Below are 16,865 nucleotides of genomic sequence, written 5' to 3' on the forward strand. Positions count from 1 at the left end.
GCCCTGCCTTGAGTTGTGTATGTTATACCAGTAGCGGGGCTGGAGTAGTTGGTTGTGGGGGGATGCATGGGGCAGGTTTTGCATCGGGGTCGGTTACAGGGGTAGGAACCGCTGGGTAGAGAAGGTGGTCTGGGAATATTGTAGGGTTTGACAAGGATGTTACGGAGGTTAGGGGGTCGGCAAAAGGCAACTCTGGGTGGTGTGGGGAGAATATTGTCAAGGGATGATCTCATTTCAGGGCTTGACTTGAGAAAGTCATATCCCTGGCAGAGTAATTAGTTGATGTATTCAAGACCAGGATAATATTGGGTGACAAGGGGGATGCTTCTGTGTGGTCTGGGGGTAGTAACATTGTTGTTGGGTGGGGAGGAATGTATTGCTTGGGAGATCTGTTTGTGGACAAGGTCTGCAGGATAGTTGTGGGAGAGGAAAGCACTGATATATAATATAATACAGGGAAACATTCCAAATGGGAAAAATATATCTAAAAACAAAGATGATGTAACTTACCAAACGAAAGCGTTGGTATGTTGATAGACACACAAACAAACACACACACAAAATTCAAGCTTTTGCAACTCACAGTTGCTTCATCAGGAAAGAGGGAAGGAGAGGGAAAGACGAAAGGATGTGGGTTTTAAGGGAGAGGGTAAGGAGTCATTCCAATCCTGGAAGTGGAAAGACTTACCTTAGGGGGGAAAAAGGACAGGTATACACTCGCGCACACACACACACACACACACACACACACACACACACACACACACACACACACACACACATAAATCCATCCGCACATATACAGACACAAGCAGGGTATATGTGCGGATGGATATGTGTGTATGTGTGTGTGTGTGTGTGTGTGTGTGTGTGTGTGTGTGTGTGTGTGTGTGTGGCATACTGATCTGAACTATGCAGCCTTAAAATGGAAGTTTTTTGATCACTCCTTATTTTGCTCCCTGCCACCTTGGCAATATGTACCGCAAATCATCAGACAGACGACCTTCCTGCATGCTTCGAGCATCCCCTGGTGCTGTTCCGAACCAATGCTAATCTTTGTAACTGTGACGAGCAGTGTGCAGATTGCATCTTTGTATCCCACAAAGAGGTGACAGTTCCCAGTGGCATGAATGGTTACTGTTTATTGACTGTCACTGAGTTGGTGAGTCATTTGCTACATTGTGGCCCACCTGTTCGCTGCTAAAGCCATGCTAGTCAGTGGTAACCCCTGTCAATGATATCCTGTTGCCCATAGCAGTTCACTCTGCTGATTGTGGTAGTATTTTCCTTGAATAAATCTGCTCACAGTACACCTTTGACACTGTGGTGCAAGAAAGCCCAATGACTACACACCCTTATAGAATAAGTGTCTCGAGCCATGGGTACCCACGATATGGCAGTGATAAAATCACCCTGTGATCAACTGTCACACTGCAGCTGTAAGCTGCACCTCCTTTTTCAGAATACTCAGGTTTATTAATTTGAAGTAAATCAGATCTTTTGAAGGAAAATTTAACAAAAAGAGCACATCCAGGAAAGGATGAAACCATGTCTAATTAACTGGAACACAAAATTAATAATTAGTGGTGACAAAGATCCTCTGCAATAAAATTCCATTTTAAATCACTCCTAATGCATACTCCCAGATAATTTATGGAATTAACTGCTTCCAATTGCTGACCTGCTATATTGTAGCTAAATGATATGGGATCTTTCTTTCTATGTATTCACAGCACATTACACTTGTCTCCATTGAGATTCAATTGCCATTCCCTGCACCATGCATCAATTCGCTGCAGAACATCCTGCATTTCAGTACAATTTACCATTGTTGCAACCTCTTGATATACCACAGCATCATACGCAAAAAGCCTCAGTGAACTTCCGATGTCATTCACAAGGTCATTTATGTATATTGTGAATAGCAACGGTCCTACGACACTCCACTGCAGCACACCTGAAATTACTCTTACTTCGGAAGACTTCTCTCCATTGAGAATGACATGCTGCATTCTGTTATCTAGCAACTCTTCAATCCAATCACATAATTGGTCTGATAGTCCATATGCTCTTACTTTGTTCATTAAACGATTGTGGGGAACTGTATCAAACGCCTAGCGGAAGTCAAGAAACACAGCATCTACCTGGGAACCCGTGTCTATGGCCCTCTGAGTCTCGTGGACGAATAGCGCGAGCTGGGTTTCACATGATCGTCTTTTTCGAAACCCATGCTGATTCCTACACAGTAGATTTCTAGTTTACAGAAAAGTCATAATACTCGAACATAATACATGTTCTAAAATTCTACAACTGATCGATGTTAGAGATATAGGTCTGTAGTTCTGCACATCTGTTCAACGTCCCTTCTTGAAAACGGGGATGACCTGTGCCCTTTTCCAATTCTTTGGAACGCTACGCTCTTGTAGAGACCTACGGTACACTGCAGCAAGAATGGGGGAAGTTCCTTCGCATACTCTGTGTAAAATTGAACTGGTATCCCATCAGGTCCAGCGGCCTTTCCTCTTTTGAGTGATTTTAATTGTTTCTCTATCCCTCTGTCATCTATTTCAATATCTACCATTTTGTCATCTGTGCGACAATCTAGAGAAGGAACTACAGTGCAGTCTTCCTCTGTGAAACAGCTTTGGAAAAAGACATTTAGTATTTCGGCCTTTAGTCCATCATCCTCTGTTTCACTACCTTTTTGGTCACAGAGTGTCTGGACATTTTGTTTTGATCCACCTACCGCTTTGACATAAGAGCAAAATTTCTTAGGATTTTCTGCCAAGTCAGTACATAGAACTTTAATTTCGAATTCATTTAACGCCTCTCACATGGCCCTCCTCACATTACATTTCGCTTCGTGTAATTTTTGTTTGTCTGCAAGGTGTTGGCTATGTTTATGTTTGCTGTGAAGTTCCCTTTGCCTCCACAGCAGTTTTCTAACTCGGTTGTTGTACCACGCTGGCTCTTTTCCATCTCTTATGATCTTGCTTGGCACATACTCATCTAATGCATATTGTACGATGGTTTTGAACTTTGTCCACTGATCCTTAACACTATCTGTACTTAAAACAAAACTTTTGTGCTGAGCCGTCAGGTACTCTGAAATCTGATTTTTGTCACTTTTGCTAACCAGAAAAATCTTCGTACCTTTTTTAATATTTCTATTTACGGCTGAAATCATCGATGCAGTAACCGCTTTATGATCACTGATTCCCTGTTCTGCGTTAACTGTTTCAAATAGTTCGGGTCTGTTTGTCACTAGAAGGTCTAATATGTTATCGCCATGAGTCGGTTCTCTGTTTAACTGCTCAAGGTAGTTTTCAGATAAAGCTCTTAAAAAATTTCACTGGATTCTTTGTCCCTGCCACCCGTTATGAAAGTTTGAGTCTCCCAGTCTATATCCGGCAAATTAAAATCTCCACCCAGAACTATAACATGGTGGGCAAATCTACTCGAAATATTTTCCAAATTATCCTTCAGGTGCTCAGCCACAACAGCTGCTGAGCCAGGGGGCCTATAGAGACATCCAATTACCATGTCTGAGCCTGCTTTAACCGTGACCTTCACCCTAAATTATTTCACATTTCGGATCTCCGTCAATTTCCTTCGATACTATTGCACTTCTTATCACTTTAAACATGCCTCCCCCTTCACTGTCCAGCCTGTCTCTGCGGTATACATTCCAATCTGAGTTTAGAATTTCATTACTGTTTACATCTGGTTTCAGCCAACTTTCTGTCCCTAGTACTATGTGGGCATTGTGACCGCTTATTACTGAGAGCAGTTCTGGGACCTTTCTATAGACGCTCCTGCAATTTACTATTAGCACATTAATATTGTTATTCCCTGTTGCATTTTGTCTACTCCTACCTTGCCGCATCTCAGGAGGTGTCTTGTCGGGCCTAGGGAGGGAATTCTCTAACCTAAAAAACCCACATGTGCACTCCACATATACTCCGCTACCCTTGTAGCCGCTTCCTGCATGTAGTGCACGCGTGACCTATTCAGGGGGACCCTACATTTCTCCACCCGATAGCGGAGGTCGAGAAATTTGCACCCCAGATCTCTGCAGAATCGTCTGAGTCCCTGGTTTAAGCCTTCCACTCGGCTCCAAACCAGAGGACCACTATCGGTTCTGGAAACGATACTACAAATAGCTAGCTCAGATTCCACCCAGCGAGGCTTTCCGCCTTCACCAACTCCGTTAGCTGCCTGTACGAACTGAGGATGACCTCTGAACCCAGACGGCAGGAGTCATTGGTGCCGACATGAGCAACAATTTGCAGTCGGGTGCACCCAGTGCTCTCTATCACTGCTGGCATGGCCTCCTCCACCTCTCGGATGAGACCCCCGGCAAGCAGACAGAGTGAACACTGACCTTCTTCCCCGACCTTTCTGCTATTTCCCTAAGGGGGTCCATCACCCGCCTAACGTTGGAGCTCCCAATATCTAATAAACCCCTCCCCCCATGTGCCTGCTCGGACCTTGCTGAAGGAGTGGCCACATGTCCACTCACAGGCAGAACGGGCGATGCCACACGGCCAGCCTCCACACTGACCCTCCGCCTCGTGCGCCGCAAACGCCGCTGAACCCGCCACTCCCCTTGGGAAGAGGGTGGCCCAACCGCGCCCGGTACCCGCAAAGATGTGTCGACAGCAGGGTCAGTGGGTGAAGCATGTAACACCTGGGGTGTACCATGCAACGCACCAGACTCACCACTGCCTGAAGACGGCTAACCGCGGCCATCAACACGTTCAGCTGTTTGCGAACAGTGGCCGGCTCCTCCTGTGTCCGTACACTGCAGTCACACATCCTATCCATCCTAAGAAATCAATTTACTGTAGAGAGTTAATCAACTTATAACTAGACTGCTAATTCACTAAAGGCGGCTGATAGTTGACTAAACTGTTGTTACTAGACACTTCCTGTAGCAAAACAATGAAAATCGCACTACCTGTCTCTGAACTGTATTGAAAACAAACACTAGCACTACTGGCACTATGGCTGACTAAACGGACTTTCTCTGACTGTATTCAAAACAACCACAAAATCTATGGAACACTATTACTAGCACTCGACAATTAAAGCTTCCTAAAAGCAAAAACACACGGAAGAAGAAGTGACAAGTAAGAAAAATAGAGTTAATACTAAAATTAGCATAGCTCGCTGCACAGCAGACGTGACGCAGACGGCAGTTACGTTGACACTGACACTATAAGGTTATTGAACGACTCATTGGGATTTTGAGTCTGACAATGCAGACACTTCTTCAATAATTCAGGATTGCCAGGTCTCTGTAAACAGGTTTTATGATATCCACAACTGCTGCTGGGATAGAATGTTTATGGCTGTATGACCTGTTTGAATACTGAGCATTGCGGTAATTGCACCATGAACCAGATCCAGGAGGGCAAAGATGGTGTACTGGTTTATCATCAGCTGACAGTCTCTGGAAGAAGGTAGCCCATACTGCCTGCTTCATTTTCAACAATTCTCATAATACTGTTGTAGTTCATCAATCATGTTGTCTGTCAGCCTGCTTCTTATGGTCTTACCACCTGAAAGTTTCTTGTCTCTCAAACTTTGTTTCAACTTCCTCAATCTGGTACCCATCCTCTTCTGGACATGACCAACACATTCCAGTTCTGTGATAAGCTTCTCACCATAAGGATGAGTGGCTACTACACTGTTATATGCATTTGAGTCTGCCTAACCCAAGAACTTAGTGTAACACACTCCCCTTTAGTTTACAGATCGATTATAAATTTCAACAGCTGCACATGCCTCCGTACGACTAGTTGTCCTTCATAATTTCTGTCACAGATATGCCCTTCTTCATTCCCTGATTTATACTTATAAGAATGTTTGGTTAAAATCTGGAAATCTATTAGCTTTCCAGTATCCACACTGGTCACTGTAGCAACAGAATTCTTAGAACTGCAGCTGCGCTTCTACCAAGTGCCCCAAAAGCTACTGATATGTCAATCATACCATCGTTTATTTCAGCAGCTTCATTTGCAGCACCCTTAATTGACTCACATGCAGCAGATTTCACAGCAGCTCCAATAAATCCTGCATACTTCTACATTTTACAAAGTGGGTGTGGCATATACATCACGACACACATTGTTTCTGCTGCAGTGTGTCCTTTGCCAATAGCTCCCAATCCATAAAACCACCTAACAGTTATTTCAAAATAATTATCCTTACACTTATCAGAACTCCAAAATGAATGAGTATATTTACAACTGGCAGAATTAATGATAAGTTTCCCGGCTAGTCCATTTGATACCTCAATGTCTTCATGTAAACTAACTGGCCCTCCACATACATACAGCACACACATTCACATAACACCCCTGTTAGGATGTGTAAATGTATCAGAATATAACCTAACCTACCATTTACATGAGTTTTGTTTTGAGATAACTGTGTTATCACTATGTTTTATTTTAATCTTCGAAGCACTAATGGGTGTTTCTCTAGATACTCATGAGTTTGCCAGTATTTCATTGTCTGTAACTTCACACACCACATGCTGAACACAATGTTTCTCTTTATTCAAAAATTTATTACCATGAAACCCACATTTCTTAAAAACACTTCATTTTGGAGTCACACTTTTTGAGAGATTTACCAGTCTATTCGTCACTATTCCTCGGAAAAACGTTAGCACTTCGATATACAAAGCATGTTTATACTATGAAAAGATACGATACTATTTTTGACAGTGCTACCAATACAAACACATAATTTAACCTTTATAACACAGCAATCCACAGCTTTCTACAGGGTGGTCCATTGATAGTGACTGGGCCAAATATCTCACATAATAAGTAACAAATGAAAAAACTACAAAGAACGAAATTCGTCTAGCTTGAAGGGAGAAACCAGATGGCGCTATGGTTGGCCTGCTAGATGGCGCTGCCATAGGTCAAACTCATATCAACTACATTTTTTTAAAATAGGAACCCCCATTTTTTATTACATATTCATGTAGTACGTAAAGAAATATGAATGTTTTAGCTGGACCACTTTTTTCGCTTTGTGATAGATGGGGCTGTAATAGTCAAAAATGGTTCAAATGGCTCTGAGCACTATGGGACTTAACTTCTGAGGTCATCAGTCCCCTAGAACTTAGAACTACTTAAACCTAACTAACCTAAGGACATCACACACATCCATGCCCGAGGCAGGATCGAACCTGCGAACGTAGCGTTCGCGCGTTTCCAGACTGTAGCGCCTAGCACCACTCGGCCACTCCGGCCAGCTGCTGTAATAGTCACAAACATATAAGTATGTGGTATCACATAACATTCCGCCAGTGCAGACGGTATTTGCTTCATGATACATTACCCGTGTTAAAATGGACCGTTTACCAATTGCGGAAAAGGTCGATATCGTGTTGATGTATGGCTATTGTGATCAAAATGCCCAAGGGGCGTGTGCTATGTATGCTGCTTGGTATACTGGACGACATCATTGAAGTGTCCGGACCATTCGCCGGATAGTTACATTATTTAAGGAAACAGGAAGTGTCCAGCCACATGTGAAACATCAACCACGACCTGCAACAAATGATGATACCCTAGTAGGTGTTTTAGCTGCTGGGGCAGCTAATCCACACATCAGTAGCAGACAAATTGCGCGAGAATTGGGAATCTCAAAAACGTCGGTGTTGAGAATGCTACATCAACATCGATTGCACCCGTACCATATTTCTATGCACCAGGAATTGCATGGCGATGACTTTGAACGTCATGTACAGTTCTGCCACTGGGCACAAGAGAAATTACAGGACGATGAAAGATTTTTTGCATGCGTTCTATTTAGCGATGAAGCATCATTCACCAACAGCGGTAACCTAAACCGCCATAATATGCACTATTGGGCAACGGAAAATCTACGATGGCAGCAACAAGTGGAACAGCAGCGACCTTGGCAGGTTAATGTATGGTGTGGCATTAAGGGAGGAAGGATAATTGGCCCCCATTTTATCGATGGCAATCTAAATGGTGCAATGTATGCTGATTTCCTGCATAATGTTCTACCAATGTTACTACTAGATGTTTCACTGCATGACAGAATGGCGATGTACTTCCAACATGATGGATGTCCGGCACATAGTTTGCGTGCGGTTGAAGCAGTATTGAATAGCATATTTCATGACAGGTGGATTGGTCGTCAAAGCACCATACCATGGCCCGCACGTTCTCCGGATCTGACGTCCCCGGATTTCTTTCTGTGGGGAAAGTTGAAGGATTTTGCTATCGTGATCCACCGACAATATGCATCAGTGCATTGTCAATGCATGTGCGAACATTACGGAAGGCGAACTACTCACTGTTGAGAGGAATGTCGTTACACGTATTGCCAAAGGCATTGAGGTTGACAGACATCATTTTGAGCATTTACTGCATTAATGTGGTATTCACAGGTAATCACGCCATAACAGCATACGTTCTAAGAAATGATAAGTTCACAAAGGTACATGTATCACATTGGAACAACCGAAATAAAATGTTCAAATGTACCTACGTTCTGTATTTTAATTTAAAAAACCTACCTGTTACCAACTGTTCGTCTAAAATTATGAGACATATGTTTGTGACTATTACAGCGCCATATATCACAAAGCGAAAAAAGTGGTCCAACTAAAACATTCATATTTCTTTACATATTACACGAATATGTAATAAAAAATGGGGTTCCTATTTACAAAAACACAGTTGATATCAGTTTGAGCTATGGCAGCGCCTTATTGCAGGCCAACCATTGCGCCAGCTGGTTTCCCCCTTTGAGCTAGACAAATTTTGTTCTTTGTAGTTTTTTCGTTTGACACTTATTTCGTGAGATATTTGGCCCGGTCACGATCAATGGACTACCCTGTATATAAAAAATTACCGATTTTATTAGGTCTTGAAGTAATGCATGTAAAAATTTTAACATTTTCAACTGGTGTAATTTATATTTTAGAAAATAAAATAAAATACTTCCCACGCAAGTTTATAAGTAATATACATATCATTTTATTTGGAAAATTGCAAATTTTATAATCAGGTATAAAACCCGAAAAAGTGAAAAAGAATGTTTTCCCCTTCTAACTCCCCTTAAAGTTATGGAAATGTGCAAGCTTTCGGAGTCAGTGGCTTATTCTTCTGGCAGAAACAATGAAGGGGAAGGAAAAAGGAAGAAAGAAAAGGATTGTCAAGGTTTAGGAAATGGGGAGAGTTGCAGAAAAGCTGCAGAGAAACCCAGGCCAGGACAGACTTACTGAATGGGATGAGAAATATGTAACTAAACCAGTCCATCTCTCACACCACCAGCAGATGTGAAGTATTCTTGTGATTGGTAGTAAGTCATAAACATTAAATTATTTTCAATGTATGTTCATATGTAATACTGCACGTACCTTTGAGGTATCATTGGGCCCATTGGGAAGAGGATCAAAATTAGGCCACTGCTTTCTAATTATTTGGAGCATTTCACTAAATGAGACCATGTTCCCATCATTCCATTTGTTGCCGCTGAAAGGCATGTACTCGATAAATCTTACATCAACATTTTTCTCTTTTGTTAACTCCACAAAACTGCACACTTCATCTTCATTAAAACCTCGCATTACAACATAATTTATCTGTGGAAGAAAGACACCATTAAAAACTTGGTATCAGATAAAGCATGGTTTTAACAGAGTTTGAAAGACTTTTTGATAGGTAACTCATCCTACTCTATAGATGAATATCTTAACAGTGGCTGTTAGGCCAGCTTAAATAAGAATGTCTGTTAGATTTCAGTTCTGAGAGCACTTTGTCATAACAGTCAAGATTATGTACTTTTTGTTTGATAAATTTATTAATAGTGCATAACAATGTTTCAGTCTGACAGCGTATCAATTCTGAAAATATTAGCTGTTCCAGTTTGTATTGTATTCACCTAGTTTGACAATCTCCTGACAAATGATCAGGGTATTCAAATGTTTTATATTTTTTATGTTATACTTTCTGGCATGTTACTCACCCATGAGAATCGTCTCATGTTTTGGGTCTTGGAACAAAAGCTGAATCTAATCTAATCTAACCTACAAAATAATGGTTCTACAAGTCTGTTGTTATATTTGTATACCTCACTGATTCTGTTAAATTAATCTTTTTCTCTCTTTTTAGAGAATGTCTGAATTTATCTTAGCATGCCAAGCTGTTAACCTTCTTAACAATTTATGAAAATTAAACTACATACATCTCCAATCTTTTTCCCCACTCCAACGCACACATCTATTGCTGAAGGTATTATTTTAACTATTACATGAAATTAAGAAGCTTTCTTGAAACTGTGCTGCCATTTGTGAAACAAAGTTAAAAGTGTTCTCAAGATAAAAGGTCTTCACAAAAGGAGCATTTAGTATCCGTGCAGGTGGTAATACTGACAGCCATCATATAAACAAGCCCAAATGGTAGAACATCCTGCTTTACACATACACGCAATGGCAGAAAAAAGGAAAAGAGCACACCTTTCATTAAAGCTTGAATATATAAACTGATGAGACAAAACACTATGACCTCCTGTTTGATAATGTGTTTGTCCACTGTTGGAACACAATACAGCAGTGATTTTGTGTGGGACAAGTTCAACAAATTTCAGGTATGTTCCCAGCATTATGTGAGGTATGTTCCCAGCATTATGCAGCACCGCATGTCTAAGCACAGGTCATGTAATTCCCATAAATTGGAGATCAGTGGTTTCTGGGTGCAGAACTGGTATCTGATAGCATCGCAGATGTATTCCATCAGATTCAGAAGGGGTGAATTTGATTCTGGCCTCGTGACACTGAAAGTCATATTGTTGATGTAGTGACGTAACAAGACTGTTACGCCACTTGAGGTAGCCGATTTAAAGAAAGGCACGCGTACACACACGCCGACGGGCGTGAATTCTGGAACAGGATAACTATTGAATGGTAGCAAGAAAAGTACGTAGCTGCTTTATACTTAACTTTTATTATGTGATGAATACAGCGTTCTTCTTGAGACATTTATACTATAACTCTCAAAGTAGGTAAGGCTAATGGCGCCTTGCTAGGTCGTAGCCATGGACTTAGCAGAAGGCTATTCTAACTGTCTCTCAGCAAATGAGAGGAAGGCTTCGTCCGTATTGTCTCTAGCAATGTCGTCGTACAACTGGGGCGAGTGCTTGTTCGTATCACGAGACCTGCCTTGTGGTGGCGCTAGGTCTGCGATCACACAGTGGCGACACGCAGGTCCGACATGTACTAAATGGACCGCGGCTGATTTAAGCTACCACCTAGCAAGTGTGGTGTCTGGCGGTGACACCACATTCCTCCCCCGCAAATCGGCGAACGGTCGGGAGATAAGGCTGCCGCCCGCCGTGGGGAGGACCCCATGTCGACGTATGCGATGAGGTGGGGAGCCTAACAACAGGCGAGGCTGTGCCACCCGCACCCGGCCATTCGGTCCGAGGGGAGCTAGGAAACGCCTGAAAACCTAGTCCAGGGTGCACGTCAACATGCGGTGTATGCGCCCGTAATGAGACAGGAGGGGCCGAAGGGTTGACATCCATTGCGTCGGGGTACCCGACGCGCGATGACGTCATGTGGTCCGGAGCGGGCAAGAGTTCCATGGCGGAGGACAGCTGGTCACAGGAAGCGAGCGGCGGCGCATGACCCAGGGAGGCGCGTGGCGGCTGCAGCGAAGCGTCGAATGCGGGCGGCGCCGACGGGAGAACAGGCGGCGGCGGCGGCTGCTGCGGCGGCGCGTCGCCATGGGGCAAAAGGGAAGGCATCGTCGGTAACACCTGGGGATGAGGCGAGCCAGTAGATGGGTCCCCAGGGCGCTTACCGGACGGCACCGTCGCTGAAAGCAGACGGGGAGCGGCACAACCCGTGCGACGACAGAGGCGCAGCTGATTGAGATGCCGACGCACCTCACCAGAGGCCCCCAAAACCAAATACATCGCGCGGCCAAGGCAGCGAAGAATGCGCCCTGCGAGCCAACGCCGTGAACCTCGATAGTTGCGATAAAATACAACGTCGCCTGGAGCAAAAGCAGGAGTCTGCCGCTGCACAGGAACCTGATGCGGCGGATGCAGCAAAGACATCAAGGTGCGATGAGGACGACCGTGGAGCAACTCAGCCGGCGAGCGACCATCTCGGGGCTGAGAGCGATACGAGGACAAAAAGAGCAACAACGCGTCCTCCCGAGAATGCGACTCTTTCAATTTCAACATCTGTGACTTGAAAGTCCGGACCAATCGTTCAGCGGCACCGTTTGACTGAGGCGAAAACGGCGCGGATGTCAGATGTTGAATACCATTGGCCTGGCAGAATGACTGAAATTCTGCGGACATGAATGGTGGGCCATTGTCGGAAACAATAGTCTGCGGAAGACCTTCAATACAAAAGATAGCAGACAATGCTTGGATGGTGGCGGAGGACGTCGTGGAAGACATCCGGACCACAAAAGGAAAATTATTGAAGGCGTCGACCAGAACCAACCATCGAGCATTCCAGAATGGACCAGCAAAATCAATGTGCAAGCGTTGCCAAGGGGAAGTGGCTTTCGGCCATGCGAAGACTTTCCGCGGCGGTGCGGATTGTTGTTCGGCACACGCCATGCAAGAAGAACACATATTCATAATCGCAGCATCGATTCCGAACCAAGTACAGTGCTGACGAGCAAGTTGTTTCGTTCGCACTATACCCCAATGTCCTTGGTGAAGAAGCCGTAAGACAGAGGACTGTAACGAACGTGGGACCATGACTCGGGACTGATCATTATCAGAACGCAACAACAAAACACCACGTCGAACAAAAAGTCTCTCCCTGTGAGCAAAAAATCAGCGAACCAACGGATCCTCGATCCGAGACTTTGACAAAGGCCATTGCGTAGCAACAAAATGCAAAACAGTAGCAAGGACAGGGTCAGCAGCTGTGGCTGTAGCTACACGACGAAAATCAATCGGAAACGATTCGACCACTTCATCGGTTTCCGAATCAATGAACATGCAAGCAAGTTCGGAAGAATCGAATGCTTTATCCTCAGCAACAGGCAAACGGGACAACGCATCGGCGTTTCCGTGCTTAGCGGTGGACCGATACAAGATATCGTAGCGGTACTGCGAGAGGAAAATAGACCAGCGAATGAATTTCTGCGCCGTACGTGGAGGTACCGGCTTGTTCGGATGAAAAAGCGATGTCAAAGGTTTGTGGTCTGTGATGATGGTGAAGTGACGACCATACAAGAAATCATGGAACTTAGTAACACCAAACACGAGAGCCAAAGCTTCTTTCTCTATCTGCGAGTAATTTCTTTGCGCAGATGAGAGCAATTTGGATGCAAAGGCAATAGGGCGATCATGCGAGCCAACTTTGTGCGCAAGCACAGCACCGACCCCGAAATCCGATGCATCTACCATCAACAAAAGGGGTTTCTGGGGATCGAAAGGCGTGAGGCAAGTAATAGAAAGCAACGCCGATTTCAACTGGCGAAAGGCGCGTTCGCATTCCGTCGTCCAGAGAAACGGAACACCTGTATGGCGTAAGCGAGGAAGCGGAGCTGAAATGGAAGAGACAATGCGCACATTCACTTACACCTTGTGATTCTACATAGTTCAATGTTCGTGCGACCTCATCACGCAATGCGTGGGGAACATTGCGCGCTCTGAAAAATTTCGGTTGCGCGTTTACTTTCAGTTCCAAATGTGCTTCATAGTTTTTAGCGCAACCTAAGCCCGGTGCAAAAATGTCAGCAAATTCGTCACACAGACGAGAAACACTGTCTGAAGGCACAGTTTGATTCACTGATAGGACCTGATTTACTATAGACATGTTAAACAACTGAAATTAATCTAAACCAAACAAGTTCACTGCAGAAGAAGAACGAAGAACGTAAAATGACACAAGTTTTGTTTGTCCCTTGTATGTTGCAAGAAGAGTGCACTGTCCTAACACAGGAATTTTCTGTCCTGAATATGTGGTTAGCTTAACATTTGCGGAACGCAACGGAGGTTTGCCCAGTTGTTTGTACGTGTCGTGATTGAGCAATGAAACTGCAGCTCCGGTATCGAGCTGGAATGGTATGACCTTGCCATTAAAGTCCAAATCTACAAAAAGTTTATTGTCCAGCTGACGACAAGAGCGACTGTCTCGTGCAATTTGAACAGACACTGGTACAGAATCACTTGCTAATGGACGTGATTTCCGGCGACGTTGACGCACTCTTTTTGTGGGACGAACACAGTCACTGTTAGAGAAAGTGTCACTGGACGAAGTGGAATTAACGACATGAATGTCCATGGGCGAAGGTCCACGAGCCTGAGTGTCCCTGGTTCGATTCCGGCGCGAAGCAAAGGGCCTGGAATGATTAAGAGTGTCTGAACTGAGCTTTTTCTGGCAAACACTTTGAACATGTCCTTTCTTATTGCAGAAAAAGCAAATAGCTTGGCGTGACGGGCAATGTTCACGCGAATGTCTAGTAGCACACCGCGGGCATGATTTCACTGCATTTGTGGGCTGGCGCGGCAAACCTGGTTTAGCGCGCGGCGGCAGCTGTGCGGACGTACGCGAGGGCAGTTGACCGGGCCGCGTAGCGCGAGCGTGCCTGGCGGGCCGGTTAATGTTACACACAGCTGGCGAAGTTTCAAAAGATTCCTGAGCACAGTCAAGTGTGTCTTGCCTATCCAATATGTCTATCACTTGTTGAAGGGAGGGATTAACTAGTTTCAAAATTTGCTCCCATATGCAAACATCAGAAACGTTCTGTGCAATTGCATCACGCACCATTGTATCTGAATAAGAAAGACCACAGTCACAGTCAAAGGCACAGTCCCTAGTAAGTCCTTGCAATGTTGCTACCCACTCCCTATTAGTTTGACCGGCCGTACGTTTTGTACGAAAAAACGTATACCGTTTTGCAACCACATTAACTGTTTCTTTGAAATAGGCATCTAAAGCAGACAAAATTTCCTCGTAGGACAGAGTTGCTACGTCGCGTCGGGGAAACAATTTCACTATCACACGGTATGTGGACACACCGACACAAGAAAGCAAAAACGGCTGCCGCTCATTACCTTGAATTCTGTAGGCGGCGAGGTGGAAGGCGAATTGACGGGACCACTCTTGCCAAGACTCGTGGGTTGCATCAAAGGGTCGGAATTGAGGTGCAACAGCATCCAATAACGATTGCGTCTGCTGATTCTGCAAGCGATAAAATTCGGACAGTACATCTGGCGAAGCCATGACACAAGTAAATGTAAGCAATCAGAAAGAATACTTTAAATCGTCGCCAATCTGTAGTGACGTAACAAGACTGTTACGCCACTTGAGGTAGCCGATTTAAAGAAAGGCACGCGTACACACACGCCGACGGGCGTGAATTCTGGAACAGGATAACTATTGAATGGTAGCAAGAAAAGTACGTAGCTGCTTTATACTTAACTTTTATTATGTGATGAATACAGCATTCTTCTTGAGACATTTATACTATAACTCTCAAAGTAGGTAAGGCTAATGACGCCTTGCTAGGTTGTAGCCATGGACTTAGCAGAAGGCTATTCTAACTGTCTCTCGGCAAATGAGAGGAAGGCTTCGTCCGTATTGTCTCTAGCAATGTCGTCGTACAACTGGGGCGAGTGCTTGTTCGTATCACGAGACCTGCCTTGTGGTGGCGCTAGGTCTGCGATCACACAGTGGCGACACGCAGGTCCGACATGTACTAAATGGACCGCGGCCGATTTAAGCTACCACTAGCAAGTGTGGTGTCTGGCGGTGACACCACAGTTGAAACATGTCACCTTCATTAGGGACAGGGTGCGGACAGTGCACAATAATGTTCACACAGAACAAAGCTGTTATGGAGCCTTCAGTTACTACCACAGGTCCCATAGAAGACCAGGTGAATGTCCTCCATAGCATAATATTGCTCCCACTGGCCTAAGTCTGTAGCAAAGTGCACCTTTCAAGCACCAATTCACTCTGTTGACAGTGTATGTGCACAAAACCGTCAAGCAGGTGTAATGCGAAACACGAATGATTCAACCAGATGACACATTTCTATTGATTCACTGCCCAATCTCAATACTCCTGAGCGACAGAAATTGTAATTCAACAGTGTTGTCAACATGGGAACATACAGGGGTTGTCTGCAGCAGAGCCCCATGTTTAACAATGTGCAATAAATGGTGTGCTCTGAAATACTCGTCCTTCCACCAGCACTGTGTCATCAGACGTGCCACAGAAATTAGCTTCCTCAGCCGAATGTCATCTTTTTCAAAGGAACCATCCCAGCATTTGTCTTAAATCATTTAGGGAAATCAAGGAAAACCCAAATTTTGATGGCCCGATGGGATTCGGGTCCGTTGTCCTCTCGAAGTCAAGTCCACTGTCTGACCACTATGGTGGCATGACCTAGTCTTAATTAAGCCAGAAAATCCTGGGAAATGCTGACATACTTATTGATTTAAGATATAATAATTCAAAACAATCCTTTCATGAATTTCACTACAATTTTCTGCTCTTTTGAAAAAAAAATTCTTTTGACTGTTTTGATGTTGTTTAGTATGTTTAAATAATGATGGCAGTCTCTATAAAAGGGCAGTTTGACTTTTAAGTTTAGTTATACTGTTTTAAACTACATCCTTCATCTATTTGTCCACCCAGAAGTGCTATAGGATATAACTTGAAGACTATGGTGAGGTGGTGGGGGACAGTCATGTGTTGAGAAGGAGGTGCTGCCAGAAATGAAGTGTGTGAGGTGACGTTATTGACACTGCATACAGGGAGAATAAAAATACTCTATTCCATATTCATTTACAATCTATGTCTGGCCCCATATGGTTTTACTTTT

At 44.1% G+C, this 16,865-nt stretch overlaps 1 protein-coding gene across 1 annotated transcript in view; it reads right to left on the reverse strand.

Moving 5' to 3' along the window:
* LOC126456737 (uncharacterized) overlaps positions 1-16,865 on the reverse strand; it is a 198,608-nt gene that overhangs the window by 65,975 nt on the left and 115,768 nt on the right. The window contains exon 5 of the mRNA XM_050092483.1: positions 9,419-9,643. Within this exon, the coding sequence (XP_049948440.1) occupies positions 9,419-9,643 (225 nt within the window). The remainder of the gene's footprint in view (positions 1-9,418; positions 9,644-16,865) is intronic.

Source organism: Schistocerca serialis, chromosome 2 (assembly GCF_023864345.2).
Source record: "Schistocerca serialis cubense isolate TAMUIC-IGC-003099 chromosome 2, iqSchSeri2.2, whole genome shotgun sequence".
Lineage (NCBI taxonomy): Eukaryota > Metazoa > Arthropoda > Insecta > Orthoptera > Acrididae > Schistocerca > Schistocerca serialis.